This window comes from Takifugu rubripes, chromosome 5 (assembly GCF_901000725.2).
Source record: "Takifugu rubripes chromosome 5, fTakRub1.2, whole genome shotgun sequence".
Taxonomy (NCBI): Eukaryota; Metazoa; Chordata; class Actinopteri; order Tetraodontiformes; family Tetraodontidae; genus Takifugu; species Takifugu rubripes.
In genome coordinates this window covers 10156629-10176095 of record NC_042289.1, presented here as the reverse complement: position 1 = coordinate 10176095, position 19467 = coordinate 10156629, and the positions used below count along the sequence as shown (strand labels likewise).

Below are 19467 nucleotides of genomic sequence, written 5' to 3'. Positions count from 1 at the left end.
TGCAGGAGGTCTTTGAAAAAACATCAGAGATTATTCCTGACATGGGCGAATATGAAAAATGTTTAGGCCATAAAACTGTAGAGAATGTAGAGTGTATTACCGGGGAAGAGCTGTTTCGTGGGAACGCTGAGCTGGACCTTTTTGTCTATCTTGTAGGCCAGGTCCGTCCCCTCTGTCCCTGTCCGGCTGGTACACAGGCCAGTCCCCAAGGACACCCCTTCCATCCTCTCGGACACTTCCAACAGTTGCAGAACATCGATGTGAACAGCTGCAAATGAAAAATAAAGAAACAAATGTCGTGTCTGTGTATACGGAAATAAAAAAAACAAGCTTAGGAAGGGGTTAAGGCCTAATCGGATGGTGGCAACATGCTTTTAATGATGTCAGGGTGACAGAACTTTGTTGTCTGGCTCATTTAAGTACTGCTTGTAACTGCGCTGAAGAGCAGGGTTTAATGTGGCTGGAAGCAGGTTTAGAGCTTCCTGCTTCCAGGACTCAGAAACACCAGGTCCTTCTGAGATGTGGCGGCAGGTGGCCAGGCTTCTGTGGATGTTATTAGAGGAGAGGAGAGGGTTATACACGAACCCATAATCCTGCAGCAGCGCATCTGACAGCTGACACCTGCATCCTGCTCAGCACCAAACAGCACCCATGCTGCATTTTACCTGAACCTGCGCATACAAGATATATTCCTGCAATTGATCATGATAACGTACAGTATTAAGCACTGTGATGCCGCGCATGTAGCCATAGACTCTTAATTATGATTTTTTTTAAATTGTTATGATCTCTTGTAGCAAAGACTTTCCCAATAACTCTGCATCCAGTTCCAATGTGCCATTGTTTAATGCTGCTAGTTATGTTTTAGATGTTGCTGCTGCTGTGAGCATTAAATGGGATCTGAGTTCCGTGCACAGCCAGTCCCCTGCCTGCTGCCAGACAGAGCGCGTTCAGGGCAACACGCCGAATTTCACATTCCAGTCGACCGAAATGTGGATCCTAAACTCAAATTGCCTCCTGTGGCTCCACAATGTTCATGGAGATCTGCCTTTTATTCTCCGCATTAATTAAACATGTGGAGATGTTTATCGCCGCTCAGACACTGCTTACAGAAAAACAAAATGTAGCATTTTATAGCATTATTTATTTGCAAGACCGCACGCTCTAGCATGCCTTTGCCATCACACAGCATGGCAACAAGACCATAAATACAGTAGTTTCATGTCAAGATTTATATAAAACTGCAGCTTACCATTTGAAATTTTAGTCTAAACAAGCCGTGTAAATTTAATCTGACATTTAAAACCACAGACATGATTTTTAATGCGTACAAATGTTAATGACTTTACCCACTTACAGTCATTAAGGATACATTTCAATTGTTCTTGGCCATCAGAACATTTCAATGGGAGCTAAATGTCAATGAAGGAGTCCTGTTGATTTGTAAAGGTCACACTGATGCCAGTAGCAATTATGTTTCTTATTTGTAAACAGTCAACAAGTAAAATAAGTTTTAACTTAATGGAACGTCATTGAAGAGCGTATTTGTTGAGTTGACTGTGTGATTGACTGATGAAGTGGATTTGGAATTGGTTTCTTTCCATGAACTTTGCATGGGTTGAAAAAAACTCCCATTTACACCATTTATCTCAAATCGGCCATAAAAGGACTCTAATTATTATAGTACAAAGCAAAAAACAAAGATATGGAACACTGAAGTCTGTGTAATTCTTTTTAGCTTAAGGCTCAACCATAATTTAATACATAAGCACCAGAATTTCTATCAAAGCCTTTAATTTTTCCTCAGAGTTTACTTTGCGATTTACATCATGTCTGGTTTCTAATCTTTAATGTTCACATTTAATTGAAACTGGTGTCTTTCTGTTTTTCTCTGATCCCAAATGAGCTCTCATGAGCTCAGCTGTGGCTTTGTTTGATTTGAGCTGAGAAAATCAATTTCCTTCCTGATTTAGACTTAGGTTAGAGGTGAGAATCCACTAGACTCATGACACGGTCATTTCTAAAACCCTAATGCTCAACTCGAAATAGCGTTTTAAATTAAAATAACAGTATTTTAATTATTCAGCAGTGTCTGTCTGTCCAAAACAGCACCTGACAAAACGTACAACTCCATTTTTAAGTACAGGCTTAAATTCAAGTGATCTGCTGAAGGGAGGTAAAAAAGTCAGTTTGAGTAAAAACTGGTGGGGTTTTTTTGCTGCATAATTCAAAACATGTTCCAACTGTGGGTTGACAGGAGACACCTGACCTCTGACATTTCCATGACAACAGTGTGCCCTCACATAGGCTGAAGGACATGCAACACAAATTCCTACAAGAAAGAAAATGACACACTTGATCAGTATGTTAAGCTTGTAAGGCCTCTTAGACATGCTGTACTGAGGCCAGCTAAATAAATTGTTGAGGAAAAGGTTTGTCAGACAGATCCCAAGAATGTGGGGAAAACCGATGCTGCGTTTCAGAGGATGCAACAACATCAAATGCTAGCGGAACACAAGAATGCCCTACATTAAACAGTTTCCCCTGATTTTGTCATTAATAACTAACTCTGGTGTCAAAGGGACAACCTTGGGCTAGTGGCAGGCACCCAAATGAAGTCTGGAAACTACCAGCAATCAATAAATTTGATCTGTTTGTTGCTTTGAGTTCAATGATCACACCTTAAGATGTGCGAATCTCTATGCTTTTCTTGCTTTGCTTTTCTTGCGGCGCTGAATGTCGGAGCAGGCTCTGCTTTCATCTGATTAGGCTTTGAGGTAATCGGGTTTTTATCTCACCTGTCAAATTATGTTACTTAAAGAAAAAGTAAGACTGGAATAGTCTGAAAGAACATATTCAGGAATCCTGTGGTGCGCCTACTGAAAGGCAGGACGGGCTTCCTGTACGGAGCCTATTCACAACACATTAGTCACGTTTTAAATGGCATTAGATGATCTGCGATAACTATTTCATCTCAAAATGTACAGCTCGGTGCAGGCAGGGCGATCAGTTCATCTCTGAATGCTTTTTTGCCCTCTTTTCCCTGTTATTGTGCTGAGCTCACATCTTCCTGACAGAACAGTCGAGCAATTCACCTCACAAAAGCTCTATCCACTTAAAATGCCACCAAACAGTCGGTGTCTGTGCATCTTTTTCTGGGTGTTTGACATTTCACACAGACTTTCTGCCTTGCAGCCACTTCTGCCATGCGTGGACATAATGTGCTCTCTGTGTTCCTATAGCAAATGTCTCTGAAGACATTAGATATGACTCACACCACCTACACTCCTCGCTCAGCCTGAAAATACCACACACACACACACACACACGCACACACACACACACACACACACACACACACACACACACACACACACACACGCACACACATTGCTGCAGAGTCAAAAACTATTACACTAGGGAGCTAGGGGAAATAAAGCCAAGATGAATCTGGGCAGTGAGAATTTCCCACATTATCTTGGCCCACACCCTTGCCTGACTGGAGGAAATCACTAACATTTGGTCATTCCATTATTTTTTGGGAGAATGTATCTTATAAAGCATCTGTCTTATTTTAAATAAGAATGTATAGTTCTTTAATGAACGTGTGTACTTGTAGGAGACATGCAGACGGTGTCCAACTTTGATAAAAGGATTTCTTCATTGTTTAATCTCTGTTCTGAAATGGTACATTCCATACTGCTGAGAGAGCTCCTCAGTGTCAGAGTGACAAGCTGTGTATACTGTATAGAGAGCACTGATGAAGAATTGCTGACAGATCCAGGGAACGTTGTCAACCTAATCCAGACACTTTTCTTGAAAGCTGCGCGCAGTTTCATGTTAATCAAATTAAAAATGGGTGTGACCATTCACTTTGTGAGGAAAGTGTATATGTTCTAAACAACTGAGGAGTCGCGTGATTTGCCAAGTATGCGTCTCAGAACTATTAAGGGTGTTTTGCAGAATGTGGGTCAGTAAGGCCGTGTTCTGTTTCACCAAGCCCTCACTGTGAATTATAGGTTTGATACTGATTCTACTTAACTTCTGCGGGCTCTTGTTGCATATTTATTTCACATTAAAATCTTTCTACTTTCTTCAGAACAGTTTTCATTTCTTCTTTCCACCCCATACTGGGTTGGGAGCCAAAAAAGCTGCATGGCCCTCTGAGAGAACACCTGCCCTCGGAGCTGCTAGCCGGGCAAGTGCACCACGCAAACACACAATCACAACTATGCATCTGTTTTTTTCCTATGCTTGTGAGGAAACGACAGTAAATTCCTTTGCTTAACAATAATCTCCTCTCAGTGGCTAGCGTCGACCCTTGACCCTTGCCGACCCAGTTTCTCATCACTAAATTCCCTTAAGACATGAGAGAGATTTTTCTCATCTACTTGTCCTTTGGAGTTTGGTCCTGATAATACATGATTTTAAGGTTATTTCACAGTGCAATTGAAACCTTTTGCACATGCGAGCCTGAACAACTGCGAAACAGACCCAGCTGCCACTTGGGCCGATCAGTGGAGCAAAGCATATTTATACATTTTCTGCTTCTGCTTTGGTGTTTGTGTGAGCTTTGTCCTCATAAGAAGCCCAATAACAGCAGCATTTGGGATCCTGAGGAGATCAAAAAACATCTTAATACAACAACGATACAGACATCACAAATAATAAATGTTTGGCCACTTTTAGAAGCTTTGCTTTGTCTCTGCAAGAAATTTAGTGACACAGCGACCATTGATCTTTGACCTCTGAGAGCAGCCTGGCGTCGAAAAAGATCAGATAAGAGGAGAAACAAGTCGGTTGCACAAAACCACAAACGGCAACAGAAGCAATCAGCACAGGCTTTTGGTAGAAAGAAAATAGTTCTGCTAAGAAGAGAAAATGATGGATGACTATAATAACTTTTTTTTCCCCTGTGGGTCAAAACCAGAGATGAGGCACATGAAATGTAAGGGAACACAAAGAAGTCAGCAAGTTTGATGTAGCTTCATTGTGATTCCACAGAAATCATCAGATGCCTGAAATCTAAAAGCATCGAGCGATCAGAAATTAGGAGCATTAGGAGCCTGAGGAGGAGGGAGTGACTTTGTTCTGGAGGCCAGATGTGTGTTGAATACTATAGATGCGCTTAAGCATTAATATATGTTTAAGTGTTACAGCGAAGACTTGAAGAAACTGCAAATAGAGTGACACAACACTCAGAAGTGTCACTGGGGACAGACATCAGCAGCACTGACGCATCCATGATCTTCTCTTAAATATCCCTCACATATAAACACACACACACACACACACACACACACACACACAAACACACAGGCACACACACGCCTTGTCATATGAGCTGAGCTGTAAAGAACACGAATATCCTCCTCTCCTGCTAAATTCAGCTACTCTTTCATTTGTTTTGGCACTAATTTCTTCCAAGACAACAGAAACACAGCTTGGAGCTCCCTTTGGGAGTCGAGTGAGGGATTTGCAAGGAAGGTTGGATCAAATGGAACACGGTAAGGGGGCTGTACGCACGATTTCTCCCTCTGCCATAGAACCAGTCATGGATAAGGGAGGGCACGCACAACTGGAGAAAGATTATGGAAATAAAGAGATAAGGCATATCAAAGGAAAATAAACACTACCTACTGCCACACTTTAAAAGAAGCAGGAGAAGAAAGAAAAGAGGGAAAAGATATCTTGACAAAAAAGCATTTGAGGCAAAGCATGAGGCTGGATTCTGACAGAAACTGGACATGTGAAAGAATGTCTCACTTCCTGTCTGTAAACATAACTAAGGAATAGGCTCTGATCCCTGTCGCATGAACAGAGAAAAGATTACAGTCCTGCTCACATATCAGGGCTGCATCTCAGCCTCGCATTTCACAGACCTTTACAAGGGGAGTGGTGCGCCCAGCCACTGGATGAGCTGAATGTATATCAGCTGGCCCACTTAAACCTTCCATCATTTCATTTCAGCCATGTAGATTCTAAAAAAACCTTCTGCCAGCAATAAAGCAGCAGCGTGAGGAAGACAGCAGGGCTCACTCCTGATGTTCAGGCATGTCGCTACATCAGGGAGCCTCTAAAACGCTGCACCTGCAAGGTAATGGTCGGCTGCCAGGAGAAGAAACCACAGCCACAGGGTACGGAGGCCTGTGCAAGTGACAAACAATGTCATGGGAGCTCACAAAATGGCTGCACAGACAGGCGATGCAGGGAATGTGGGCACAGAGAAGATCCTCGCAGGTGCATACAAATAAATGGATAATCTGTGGTGGGTAAACACTAAATAATGCATGTGCAGTAATAATCAAAACTAAGGCAGAAAGTGCTAGTGCGCCCTCACTATAGGCGCGTGTGAGTAGTGGGTACATTAAAACAGATCCATGACAGGAATTTTAATCTACTTACTGTTCAGCCATTCTCCCACTTCTCAAGCCAACGTTAAAGCTTTTCACAGCAAACCGATGCTGGTCGCAAGTAAACTCAACCATGACATCACTCAGCTGCAGAGGTCGCAGCCACCTGACGCACGGAAAAGGCTTCTCACAAGTGGGCTCATTTAAAAATGTATGCGGATATAAAACCCTTGGCAAGGCCGGGGATACCCATTATTGTGTAGCTGCAACGTGCAAGTGTTGAATAATTCTACAACAACTTTTGAAAATCGCTTAGAGTTTGTGGGGCAAATGACATCGGCACCAAAAACGACCGATTTTGGTGTATTGAGGTGCCATCCACCAAAAAATCATTCAGATGTACAATAACTGTTGTCGTTTTAACTAGATACTTTACCGGATTGTGCCGCCGCCACGTGAAGCAGGATTAAAATAATGAGCGATGTTCTGTGGCGACACCGGGTCCTTATTAAACCGTCCATCTTTTCCAAGCAGAGAGCCTCCTCTGCTTCCGCCAGACGATCTTTACGCAGCAGCAGCAGTTAGTTGTGCAGCAGCTCAGCAGCCATGCGGGGAGAACTGGAGACAAGCCCGTCTGCTGTGGCTGAATGCTGCAAAAGTTTTGTTGTGGTGACTCCTCTCAGTTTCGTTCCGTCCCTCTCATTCATTTCTCCCTCTCACTCCAAACTCCCCCCCACACACCCCTCGGCTCCCCACCTCCTGCGCGTCTCCCCTCCCACGGGCAGTGGTCCTGGGATGGACTGGAGCTGGAAACTCGCCTCATCCGTCAAATTTATTACAGGCGGTAATTTGTTGAGTCTTTTTTTCAAAGGATTGTTCCCCACCTTGTTTAACGCAGAGTACATCATGGCAACCTGTCAGAGGCTGACAAGTAGTGCATTAAAAACTATTTGGTGTAAATGGATTTTTTTATTTTAATTTTGGTTTTGTTTTGTTTTTTTGCATGCAAAGACAATGCGGATTTATGCATGTGTTCACTGTCATAAGGTTAAATCTGATCTTTAATCACACCATTTTTAATAGTTTTTTAAAAATCAGGTTATGTATAAAACTTGTATTGAGTGGAAATATATGCATATACAGTATAATCAATATCTAAATAAATGTGTCTCACTGCCAAGAGGTTATAGTTTCCATCTGTGCTTCATGGTCAAATTCTGCAAGACACCCTCTAAGGAGAATGTGTACTGTAAAAGATTTATTCTGCGCTCTGACCTTTTTTTTCTCAGAATTTCAAGAAAATGTATTCGTGTTTCATTTTGGGGGAAAAAAGAAAAGGAGAGAAAAAATCCTGTGTCAAAATCCAGTTTAAATATGGGCTCACAATCAGTGTCTTCTGTCTGGCTGAGGCCTGTAAACTGATCTAAAATGCACTAATCTAACACAGATGCTGCATCTATAGTCAAAGTAGTGCAGTCAAAGTACAGCAGGAGTAAAAGTTGTACAGATCACTAAATAAACTCAACTGGGAAAGAACCAAAGAGGTCATTTCAATGTGTTTCAAATGAAATGTCTTTCAATGAAAGTATAGAATGATCGCGGTGCCGAACGGAGTGACAGGACCCTGATCTTTTTGCTTGTTGATCAGAGGTCCTGCTCAGTGGCTTTCAGCTGGAGGGTGTTTTTGAACCTACGCACAACCCTGTCGACACGGCCCTTCTTCACACCTTTGAAAGAACCTTTGGAGTAACATTTTTGGTGGTAATTGCCACCATCGTCTGAATTTAGTGGTCTGTATTCGACGAAGCGCTGCTTCAGGAGCAGCCACACCTTTCTGAAAGGCCTCTGAGTGAAGCCAAAAATATGCTGATCTATTCACAACTGAGACATCAGCCTTTTCACCCTTCCTGGTCAACCTTAAGGCTTAGTATAAAGTCAGTTGCTGTCATTTAATTAGGTATGATTGTCTTAGGCACATTCACAACACTGTCTGACTGCTGCCAACACTTGAATCTGTACGTTGTTGAACGCATGTGGAGGCTAAACAAAGCAGAGCCAAAGGTCTTGTTATTTCAACGCTCATTAAAGTAGTAGTAAGAGATGCACTGTCAAGACTAGATTTGACTAAATACATTATAAAAAAGCAATCTTTATGAAATCCCCTTTAGACTTCACTGGAAGCAAGAATCCCACACAACATAACAGAAATCCCACATTATTGTCCAAAGTGTCTCTAATAATAACACAAAAATGCAAAACGATGGTGTAGAAATCTACTGTTCATCACTCTTTCTTTACTGTATTTTCTTCCAAAAGCACGCATCCAGGTGAATGATCTTTTGTGTTCAACCTCATTAACTCCTGTAATCAGTTGTGGGTGCAAAACGTTTCTTAAAAGTGAATAAAGACTCGTCTAAATATTTGCACTGGAAGTCAGCAGGATAAGCTGAGCTGGTGGGTAAACACTGATGCCCTCAGCTCCCACTCATCTGATTCCAGTACCAGCTTAGCCAGCCTGAGTCAGATACATTCCAAGCAGCTTTTAGCAGATAGTTGCTAAGAGTGCAGAGCAGGGTCTGAATACTGGGTGAGAAATAGTTCCCCCTCATGTGCTGTGTACTCTGCTGATCAGTTCAACATATTGGCAAATATTGTTTATCCATAAAAACCAGCAGAAAGAATGGATGTCAATCAAAACTACACCAGGTGACAAACACAGTTTGATCTTTCTGTTCATTTTCAGAGGGGTCCTGAATACAATCGTATGTTCCTTTCCACACAGGATAGCTGATGTTAGTTTGTGCTGGAGCGTTTTCCACAATATCCAAGCAAGAGGCTCCGGCAGGAGATGAAAACCCAACGGATGAAAGGATGCTCTTATGTCCCCTGGAGTTCCATTTCTCGCTAGTTTCACAGAATCACATCCCTTATTTGTTGGGACCCTCACTGAAACTAGTCAGAAGGCAGAGGAAGCCTGTCATCGCTGTGTTTTAAGAGATGTAACTGTTAATCCTGGGGGAAAACGACAATGAGTGTTGGGGATTACCGGTAAAAGCCCCCACCAGGTCAGAACAGAGTCAGCGTCTGTCTGCTGCTGGTGTTGGAGAACAAGTCCAAACACAACAAGTGTCAGCACAACACGTTCAGCTCCCCAAAAAGGATTTCTACCTTCCCCTTTCTGAATCAAATTCAGATCTCACTGCTTCCTCAGGTTGTGATGCCCCCTAATGTTTTGTGAGATCCGATGAATATGAAAGGATTGCTGATCTTCACCACGAGTTTGTGTCACTGAGCCCAACAGCTGCAACTGTTGTCATTCCAGTCCAGCATGTGGAGCAGATTAACGAGTTACAAACTGCACATGCTGATTCTGATGGCAAGCTAATGGGCTCCAGTCTCAGCTCTAAGGAATAAAGGAGGGTCTTCACTCAAAAAGATGAAAAGTGTGTGAGTCTGCGGTGATTTCAAAGAGGGAAAACCATGATTCACGAGGGCCTGTGGATCAGCCGTTTTCAGCTGTCACTCTGGCGTATTATTATTCAATGCTACTAGTTTATTTTAAATGACGGATGTGGCACCGCTTCACATCAAACCACCTCAGACAGCGGAGCACTAGTTCAGCAGCCAACTTATTTTTACAACTTTAAAAGAGTTAAACAACAGACAAAAGTGGTTGTGAGAACCAAAGCTGTCAGAGCTGGATGGTGAGCAGAGATGGAACTTTACACAAATCCTCTGCTTTGGGTAAATTGGAAACAAAGGGAGACCAGGAGAACCTGGAACCCTCCCATTTGCCCCTGGCCAGTGAGGAAAACCGACAGTCTGGTGATAAGTATAATATTTAGAATGATGACAAACTAAGCTCATTAACTTTAAAGATCTTTTAAACAAATAGACTAAGCAAACTCAACTACCAAAGGATTCATTACTTTGGAATAAGCAAATTGGAAATTTGGCAGTGGCTCAAGAAACATGTTTTCATGGCGGAATTTTGCCTTCATTATTAGGAAAATACAAAGAATATTTCGTCCCAATCAAAGAGGACATTTCCAGCCGCGTCACGCCCACAGTGCTGGTTTGAGCCTGTGATTGCATGAATGACATATGACTGAGAAGCGTGATGAGTGTTTCTAATAAACCAATTGACTTATGCTCAGAGTCACCACATTGTGCTGATGTTTGTGTGCTTTATGGCGTGTGTGGTCTGCAGCTGCAGCATTTTCTCTCATCTGCCCACTTTTTTTCTGCTTCTTTACTCAATTATCAGTTTTTTTCTCACCAGCCCTCAGACATGTTCCTCTATTCATCTGTTGCACCCATTCTTTCTGCTTCCCTCAGCCCATGAGCGTCACTTTTATTCTCAGGAAATTGTATTCCTCACCTCCTCTGCACGCTGGACGCAAAATGGCAGAACTCACCATCTCCTGATCTGCAGTCCACCTCTACAGCTCATGTTCATCAAACAATGAACCTTTTATTATAATCAGATCTGGCTGAGCAGCAGCATCTGGTCGCATCCATCAATAACCAAAATAGGGTGTTTTCAGGCGCTTTTTCATGAATTATATTTGCTCAGAGCTGATTAGGGCCGAACCGTTAATTAGGCAGGTATAGGAACTGCTCCCCGGATGGTTACACACCACAGGCGAAGGATCAAAAGAAGGGAAAGTTTTAGGTGATAGGGGAGGCAGGTTTACAACCAGACATTGAAAGGACGGGGAAGTAATTTTGGTAGAAAAGCGTGTGTGGACCCGTGTTGTCCCCTCCTCTCTTCACCGGCTAATCTTCTGAAATTCCACAGCGGTAGCTGGGAGGGCAGACTGGATGTCCGGCTGGATGTTTACCTCCATCCACACCTGCCCACCACCTCTCCCGAGGTACGGGGTGGGGGTGGGGGTCAAGATCTGCACAGTCCTGACCCATTCTGACCCATATAAGCACTAGTGGGACACCAGGGAATTTCTCTAAAAAGTGCAGATTGTTATTTAAGCTCACTTAACCCCAAACAGAAATTCAGGTCATATTGTTAATTTTTGCCCACATATGCATGCAAGTTCAGCGAAAGATGACGGCAGCAAAGCTCGGATAGTTAATTAATACTGGCGGGCTGGTTCAGGTCAAAGGTTATTTTACTGTCTGTCGTTCCCATGATCATGACATTAGTTTATACCACCACCTGCTGACCTGAGATAAAAACAGAACCAGTGGATTTAGTGGGTTTTAGTGCTCACAGCTTGTTTTCGCTGTTATTTTCATGAGTGTGTTCTCCCTGATCCCTCAGCAAAAGACCTCAATCCTGACACGCACCCAAATAAAAACTGAAATGTGGCTGCTGCACGTGTCGTTCGCAGACACTGCCAGATTTGATTTAAGGCTTCTCTTTTTTCTTTTTTTTTTATCCGATGATGCAAATTTCTTTTTTATCATCTCACTGCAAACTGCTGCCTTCCAATTAAGCAGAATTGGGTCATAGCTTACAGATGTTCTAAATATGCAGACATCAGCTCTGCGAGATGGGAAGAGGAAATTGAGCTTTGACTCTGTGTAAGTCTGTTGGTTCATGGTGAATGTCAAGAAAAGAAAAAATATTTTATTACTGGATCCCAGGTTGAGTGTGACACACTTGCTTTAGATTAAGATCCTCTGTTTATGATCAGAGGCAAATAACAGGCCACATTTAGGCAAGCCTGTGTTCTTATCTGCTGTTCCTTACTGTGTGTGTGTATGTGTGTGAGGACTACTCTTGACATGCACTCCCTTGCCCCTCAGCCTAACCTTAATTATCACAACTACACGCCCAACTCAAACCCTTATGTTAACCTTAACCTTAAACCAAGTCTTTAGTCTGAAACACACCTTTGAAGTTGTGACAACCCACTGAAAGAAAGCAACAGTAGGAGGCACAAAGAACAAAATAACTCTCAAAATCTCTGTAACATTCTACTGGGTTGCATAAAATCAGAGTCATTCTCATGACCTAATGAGAAAAGTGGATTAAAAATTAACAAAGCTTTGGTTCACGCAGATGTCAGAGAACATGGAGGATGATTTTGCTCATGCAGAGTTAGACACTAAATTCTAGCAAAGAAGTTTAGAGTTTAATAAGATGTTTTAAAGTTTAAAGGGAAGTTTTAAGTAATTATTCACTCTGGATGATCTCTCCTCAGGTAAATGAGAAACAGAAAAGCATGCCCGGTGAAGTTTGCATGTCGTTGCGTTAAACCTCACAACAGGCCTCGACATGGTCAGGTTATGACTTTTGTACTTTGGCCATGAATCACAGAACAACAGGGAAGTCTGCTTTGTGATCTAATCAGTCAATTTGACATCTACTAGGAACAGTCACATAAACAGAAACTGGACCCTTTAATGGAGTCATTAGCAGCCCTGGATGAACAATCTTATAACATATAGATCTTATGTAATTATTATGTCAAGGTCATTCATCCCAACTGCTGTCAGATTGCACAACATTCACAACTCTTAATGTAGCACCAATAATCCATGGTTGGCATATTTTTTTCCTACACTACTTAATCATACTACCTCCGGAATCTGCAGATAAGCTATTGTGCAATCAAATTTTTTTTTCTAATACTGTTTTTCTTTTCTATGCATATTTACAACATATTTGCAATCTGTAAATGCCACAATCCTACTCTTATTTGCACTTTTTCTTCATATAGTATACTATTCCCTTCTGTATATAATTTCCCTTCTGTATATAATGTATAATGTACATAGTAATGTACATAACATAATAGTTTTTCTTTTAGTGTTGTATACCACTGGCTACTACTGTGACATGTGAATTTCCCCGATGTGGGATCAATAAAGTTTATCTTATCTTATTGGACTGCGTGCTGTGTGATACATGTAATTTCATATTTGAAACTGTGAAGATGTTGCACCTGAGTTGACCACCAGATGGCAGCGGAACACAACTTATTCGATCATTGATGTCATCGAGCGCTTGATTATTGCTGATGACATCAATAAAAACGTAAAGAACAATATAATAGCGTCGCAAGAAGAAGAAAATATTCTAAAACCTAAACTAATATATATATATATATATATATATATATTTTTTTTTTTTTTAAAGTCTTGTTAGAAGGTCGATACAATAAGCTATATATTGTAATAAGATGCATTAGAAAATAGAGGTGAATATTGCAGTTATTTGCTGGTGGAGGCTGCAGCTCTTATGTGAAGCACTGCCCTTCTCACCAAGTCTCTCCTGTGTCCATGAGCGACCGCAAACATTTAACAGAAATGAAGCTCATTCAGGACAGGCGGCACCAATCAAGTTAAAACCTTGTCAGTAGGGGTGTTTGTGGTGCCACGTCCTGTTTTAAGGGGGTGGGTTGCTGATTTTTATCGAACATGTGACTGAATTAGACGCTCACATGGCTGCGGTGGCTGCGAGATCCGCTTTAGCTCTTTAAAGTCCGGTGACCGGCAGCTCCGTCTGCAGCAGCGACCATCCGGAGCCGAGTCTCAACAAAACCACTGCGTCTACCCGGACCAATCATGGCGAACGACAGCGGGCAGAAAGTTGTGCTGATCACTGGCTGCTCCTCCGGCATCGGGTTACGGATCGCCGTTACGCTCGCCAGGGATGAAAAGAAGCGTTACCATGGTAAATGCGCCTTCTTCTACAATGTTTTTTTTTTTAATCTGACCTATTGCTAGCGCCTCTACGACAGTGTGGTTCGCCTGAAGCCCTGTTCTGTGTTTACTTTGCCATGCAGAGCTTCTCTCACACCGAGGCTTCTTTACGCGCAGAGGTCCGTAGAGTTTCAGGCGCAGCTTTCACTCCGAACGTGAATACGCGAATTAGTGGAGTCCCCAGAGAAATATCCAGCCCTGCTCGTATCGGATGCACGTCCCTTTGTGAAGCCTGGGTTTCGGGCTCCCCTTTGGTCTCACTATTATCATGTGAAAGCGCAGTTTGCGGGGCTGGGCTCTGCGAGGATGCCGCTTGCCAGGCGGAATTCTAAAAGGACTCTTGTCAGTTCTCTTTCAGTGACTTCTCCAGCACAAAGCCGCCTTTTATCGCAGAGGATTGTAGACCGCCTGCCCCGCTTTAGTGGCGTGTCTAATGTGTCCATAGTCCCCTCACTGGAGTGACTGTTGAAAGGGGGACAAAGTTGGGGACCTGTACAAGCGAGGGTTCACTCTGAAGCAGGGGCCTTGTTTGAAGTCTTCATTGGTGCACACTGGAGTTAGGCTGTCCCACGTTGACACTGTTAGTCTGCGACACCACCCCCCCGCCCCCCCCCCCCCAACACACACATACACGAACGCACACGCCCGCGCACACACACGCACATAATACGTCCCCTGCCATCAATACCACAGGGGGAACTGGAGACCTGACACTCAGAAACATGTCATACGCCACAGCAAGAGTTGCACAAGACCACCACTTTGTAGGGGGAGGAAGATCCCTCCGCACGCACACACACACACACACACACACACACACACACACACACACACACACACAGGATCAGAGGGAAACCTGTGAGTTCAGAAGTCTGTTATTTAAATCTCACACCAAGTCTTTCTTTTTTTTTCCATTTTAAGAAAAGTTATTCCCTGCCTGCCTCATGCTGCCTCGGCTCTAGGGGCCATAAGTATTTGATGTGATTTGTTGTTGTGAAATAGAAGGTTTTGTTTGTGAGTGTGACCTGTTTTCAGGGAGCTCACCTCAGAGCGACGGAGCTCAGCCATGCTTTTCTGAGGGTATTTACAAAATCCGACGCAGATTAAATATTGCGTTAGCCAACTTAGCCAGACTCCTGAAAGAGGTTGTGCTTCATTCAAGAATGTTAAAGCCGGACCAGAGTAATTCCTGCAGGAACCAGAACAATGGACCTGTTGTTCTCTCCTCTGCTGATCGCTGTTCGCAGAGCCATAGATCACAAGTTTAGGCTTGAATATGACGAGTCGTTTATGGAAAAACAGAATCTGGGTTATCAAACAGTTCCATTCGACACACACCAAAGTCTGTTTGATCTTGTCCTTTGGTCTCAGAATTGTAAGTGGCTGTTTTAGTACAGATTTCAAAGATAAGATAAAGATAAACTTTATTCTTCACATGCAGTTCAGTGCACAGTGACCTGTGCTTTTCTACCTGCAGCTAAATACGAATCAAAAGCAGCAACCACACAGCACAGCACTCAAGAGCGGAAAATCTAAATATGGGACACGTAAAGATTTCTTTTTCATGTTATTGCCACAAAATGGGGGTATAAAGGTGCTATAACCAATGCTCAGCGTAGCATCGAGTTCAGATTGAAAGAAGGTTGAGGTCTCAAAGGGTCCCCAGTGCTCGTCAGCCAAGCTTGTAGCACCAAGTCCGTCTCTGTGTGGGTGGCACGCTGCTCACTGTGGTTCTGTATGTGGGTTGATGTTGAACAGTGAGTAAAAGTCAGATTAGATCAATGCTGTGTCCTCTGAACCCACCCTAGGGAGCTGAGCCCTCACCAATGTCACAAAAGTGTATGTGTGTACCTTCATGGATGTGGTTTGAACATACTTTGGTCATGGCCTTTTAAGATAAGAGGTTTCTCAGTCCTCTTCAACACTCCATTAGTGTGATAGTGGGATAAGGAAACTATTATGAGCAGTAGATGTAACGTATATATTAATAATTGGACATTTCCCCGCTGCTCCCTGTCCTAGTGATTGCCACCATGCGTGACCTAAAGAAAAAGGACAAGTTAGTGGAGGCGGCAGGAGATTCGTATGGGAAGACTCTGATGTTGCTTCCCCTGGACGTTTGCAGTGACGAGTCTGTCAAGCAGTGCTTCGGCCACGTGAAGGACCGTCACATTGACATCCTGAGTGAGTTTCCTTTATCATTTTTAAAAGTAAATTAAATGAACTCAGAGGAGACTCCAGATATTCGTTCTCATTATGGTAAACTGCAGTTTCTAACTGTATGATTATAATTAACATAAAAAAGACTTATTTTTAGTCGTGTTACTTTTGGTAAATATCCTTAGCTACAGCTGCATCCATGTGGAAAATTACATTTTAAACACTTATTCTGGAATATCAATTAATAAGAATCATTTAAATTAGAGAAATATTCAATCTCCTTTAAAGTTCTATTGATAAAATGCCCTACTTTTCAATGCAAATCCAATGTTACACCCAGCTAGTTGCCCAGACCAGTCCAGCAGGGTTTTCTGTTCTCACCAAAGAAATTGGGATCCCAGGTGAGAGCAGTGGTCTGCCTGTTGGGATAAGAAAACCCTGCTGGACTAGAGGCCTCCCAGGACTGGGCTGATGACCCCTGACCCAGAGATCGTTCAACAATGGCCACTATTTTTTCCCCAGCGCTCTTGTGGTGACCAAACACTGACACCTAGCGGTAGCATGTGTAACACCTCAGGGCAGAGCCGCAGGTGTTAACAGCTTTGTTCTCTGCCAGTCAATAACGCAGGTGTGGGCTTGATGGGACCAGTTGAAAGCATCAGCATTGAGGAGATGAAGCAAGTGTTTGAGACAAACTTCTTTGGTGTGGTCCGCATGATGAAGGAAGTGATGCCTGACATGAAGAAGAGGCGTTCGGGACACATTGTGGTCGTGAGCAGCGTAATGGGCCTACAGGGTTTGTGCTTTTGTGCTGAACAGGTTTTTAAAAATGTAGAATATAATTTGTTTACAGAATTGCTGAAACATGTCTTTCATTTTCCCACAAACAAAATCTAAAATGCTTTTGTTCTCATGCTTTATACATTTTACAGCATTTGTCTATGATCAAAATGACCCTCTATCCTTTCTCTGTGTTTACTGATTTAGGGGTGGTGTTCAATGATGTTTACACTGCCTCAAAGTTTGCCATGGAAGGGTTCTGTGAGAGTATGGCTGTGCAGTTGATGAAGTTCAATGTCCGGTAGGTTGCCAACCCCCCCCGAAACAACCCTGATCACTTTCATGGTCGTTCCCGCATGTGTTCCCTCCACAGGTTGTCCATGATCGAGCCTGGGCCGGTACACACCGAGTTTGAGACCAAAATGATGGAGAACGTGGCCAAGATGGAATACCCAGGGGTTGATCCAGACACCGTTCGATATTTTAAAGATGTTTATTTGCCATCTGCTATAGATGTATTCGAAGCCATGGGGCAGACGCCAGAGGATATTGCCAAAGTAAGCCAAAAACAAAAAGCTATGTTGAGCTCTCTGAATCACCATCATGTTATGGTCAGCGTCTGGAACAGACATTAAATCAGACCCTATAGCCTCAATTTATTCATAGTGCTATTTTCTCTTCGCTTTTATTCACCAGTGCATCAAAAAGGTTATCGAGTCAAGTAGTCCCCGCTTCAGGAATCTGACCAACAGTCTTTACACCCCCATTGTGGCCTTAAAGTATGCAGATGAGACCGGCGGACTGTCTGTCAACACTTTCTACAACCTGCTGTTCAATTTTGGCCCCCTCATGCACATCACGATGAGCATCCTCAAGTGCCTGACATGTAGCTGCCTACGCAGACGCACCATCTCACCTGACTGAGGAGGGTGAAGCGGCCCCCCCACTCCTCACCCTTCCAGGTTGTTGACCCCCCTCCCACCCCCCCGTAGTAGCAGCTGTGGAGAGAGGAGGCACCTTTGAGTTAAAAGACAGTATGATAACATGCTTTGCCGGAGAACAAGCAGAGTTGCACAAGACTGTCAGAGATGTATGCAGGTGAGCTTGTGTGCTTCAATACACACACGGGTACATTTCTGAAGAACAAGAACATTCAGTCAATACCTTGTAGCAAATGAACAGTCTATTAAATATTTAGATATATTATTTAAAACAAATTGTACAGTCAGGGAATAGATATGAGCTCTGGAGAGAGCCAACTCAGTAACAAAGAGGAAACAAGATTATACAGAAATAATAATGTTATAGCTAGATAATCTCTTTATCCTCAGAATGATTTATAACATTTGTGACAGGAACAGAGATAAAATATCTTCCTCTTGCATTGTGCGATTAATTACATGGTTGCCTTAACATTGTGTCATAACTGCTGTGTAATCAATCATATTGGAATAAATTGATTTTGTGTGTGCTTGTGTATGTGTGTGTGTGTGGCTGTTAAAGGTTTGGGATTGGTTGTGTATTGGTTGATATTTTTTCAATGTAAAATTAAAAAGAATTTATCTTTAAACGATCTTGTTTTGGAACGGGTTATTTTGCAGTACCGCTACTCCCCGATAGGGGGAAGTATTTCATTGTTTCCCTTTCTTGCCAACCTGTGGATCCCACTGAATCAGGAGCAGAACTGGCGGCCTAGTGTGACGGAATTTGTCACCGAGCAGAGGGACAAGAGCAATTATTGAAGAAATTTACATTTCCACCATCTTTCTGTAAAGGTGCCTCATTGGTTTTGTTCATCCAGAGTTTATTAAATGTAATATGCCTCAACAGGTGGTAACTTTTTGAATGGAGCCCCACAAAGCGTTTCCTTTTAATCTAGAATAACCACATCATATCTGCTTGACTATCTTGTGTGTGTGTGTGTGTGTGTGTGTGTGTGTGTGTGTGTGTGTGCGTGTGTGTGTGTGTGTTGCACTTGTATTTTTGAATCTGGTGTATGAGCGTGTCTAGGGGCCAAGTTAGTGATCTGTTGATGGATATAAAGAGGTCATGGCCTGCTCCCCATCAAAACCCCTCCCTTGGACCCCCACCCCTCGCACATACACACCCCGCTTTGTGCCGTGTGAGAGAATGTGACCTGGTTCCCATCCCCGAGGAGGGGTGAACCCTAATGACGGCCTCCTCAGACACATTGCGCAGATCTGAGCCTCCCTCTCCAGCTGGCCCTCTTTGCCCATTGGGTCGGGACCCCCGGGTCCACCCTTGAGGAGGCCTACAGTCTGGTGTGGATCTTCTGGCTCAATGTGGCCTGTCTGCATACATTGTCCCATGCCATCCTGTCCTGTGCTCCCTGCATTTACCCGTCCCAGTGTGTAGAGCTGGCCATGAAGGGACAGTGCAACTGGTGGGAGACCTGTAGTTTCTGTGCAGTATACAATAAGCGCAGTGCCTCAGTATGTGTCTTCATCAGAGGCGACAGCTATGCACAATGGAACAAAGACAC

General features: G+C 43.2%; 2 protein-coding genes across 3 annotated transcripts in view; one reads left to right on the top strand and one right to left on the bottom strand.

Annotated features, from left to right (window-relative positions):
* col5a3a (collagen, type V, alpha 3a) overlaps positions 1-7060 on the bottom strand; it is a 34295-nt gene extending 27235 nt beyond the window's left edge. For both annotated transcript variants that reach the window (XM_011604082.2, XM_029836275.1), the window contains exons 1-2: positions 6790-7060; positions 101-268 (exon numbers count right to left, since the gene is read on the bottom strand). In XM_011604082.2, coding sequence (XP_011602384.2) covers positions 101-268; positions 6790-6874 — 253 coding nt within the window. In that variant the 5' untranslated portion in view covers positions 6875-7060. The remainder of the gene's footprint in view (positions 1-100; positions 269-6789) is intronic.
* Positions 7061-13608: 6548 nt separating this feature from the next.
* rdh8a (retinol dehydrogenase 8a) lies at positions 13609-18538 on the top strand. Its single transcript, XM_003964756.3, has 6 exons — positions 13609-13995; positions 16047-16208; positions 16801-16980; positions 17172-17265; positions 17338-17521; positions 17661-18538. The coding sequence occupies exons 1-6, from the start codon at positions 13887-13889 to the stop codon at positions 17886-17888; spliced, it is 957 nt and encodes a 318-aa protein (XP_003964805.1). The 5' UTR covers positions 13609-13886; the 3' UTR covers positions 17889-18538.
* The last annotated feature ends 929 nt before the right edge of the window (positions 18539-19467 follow it).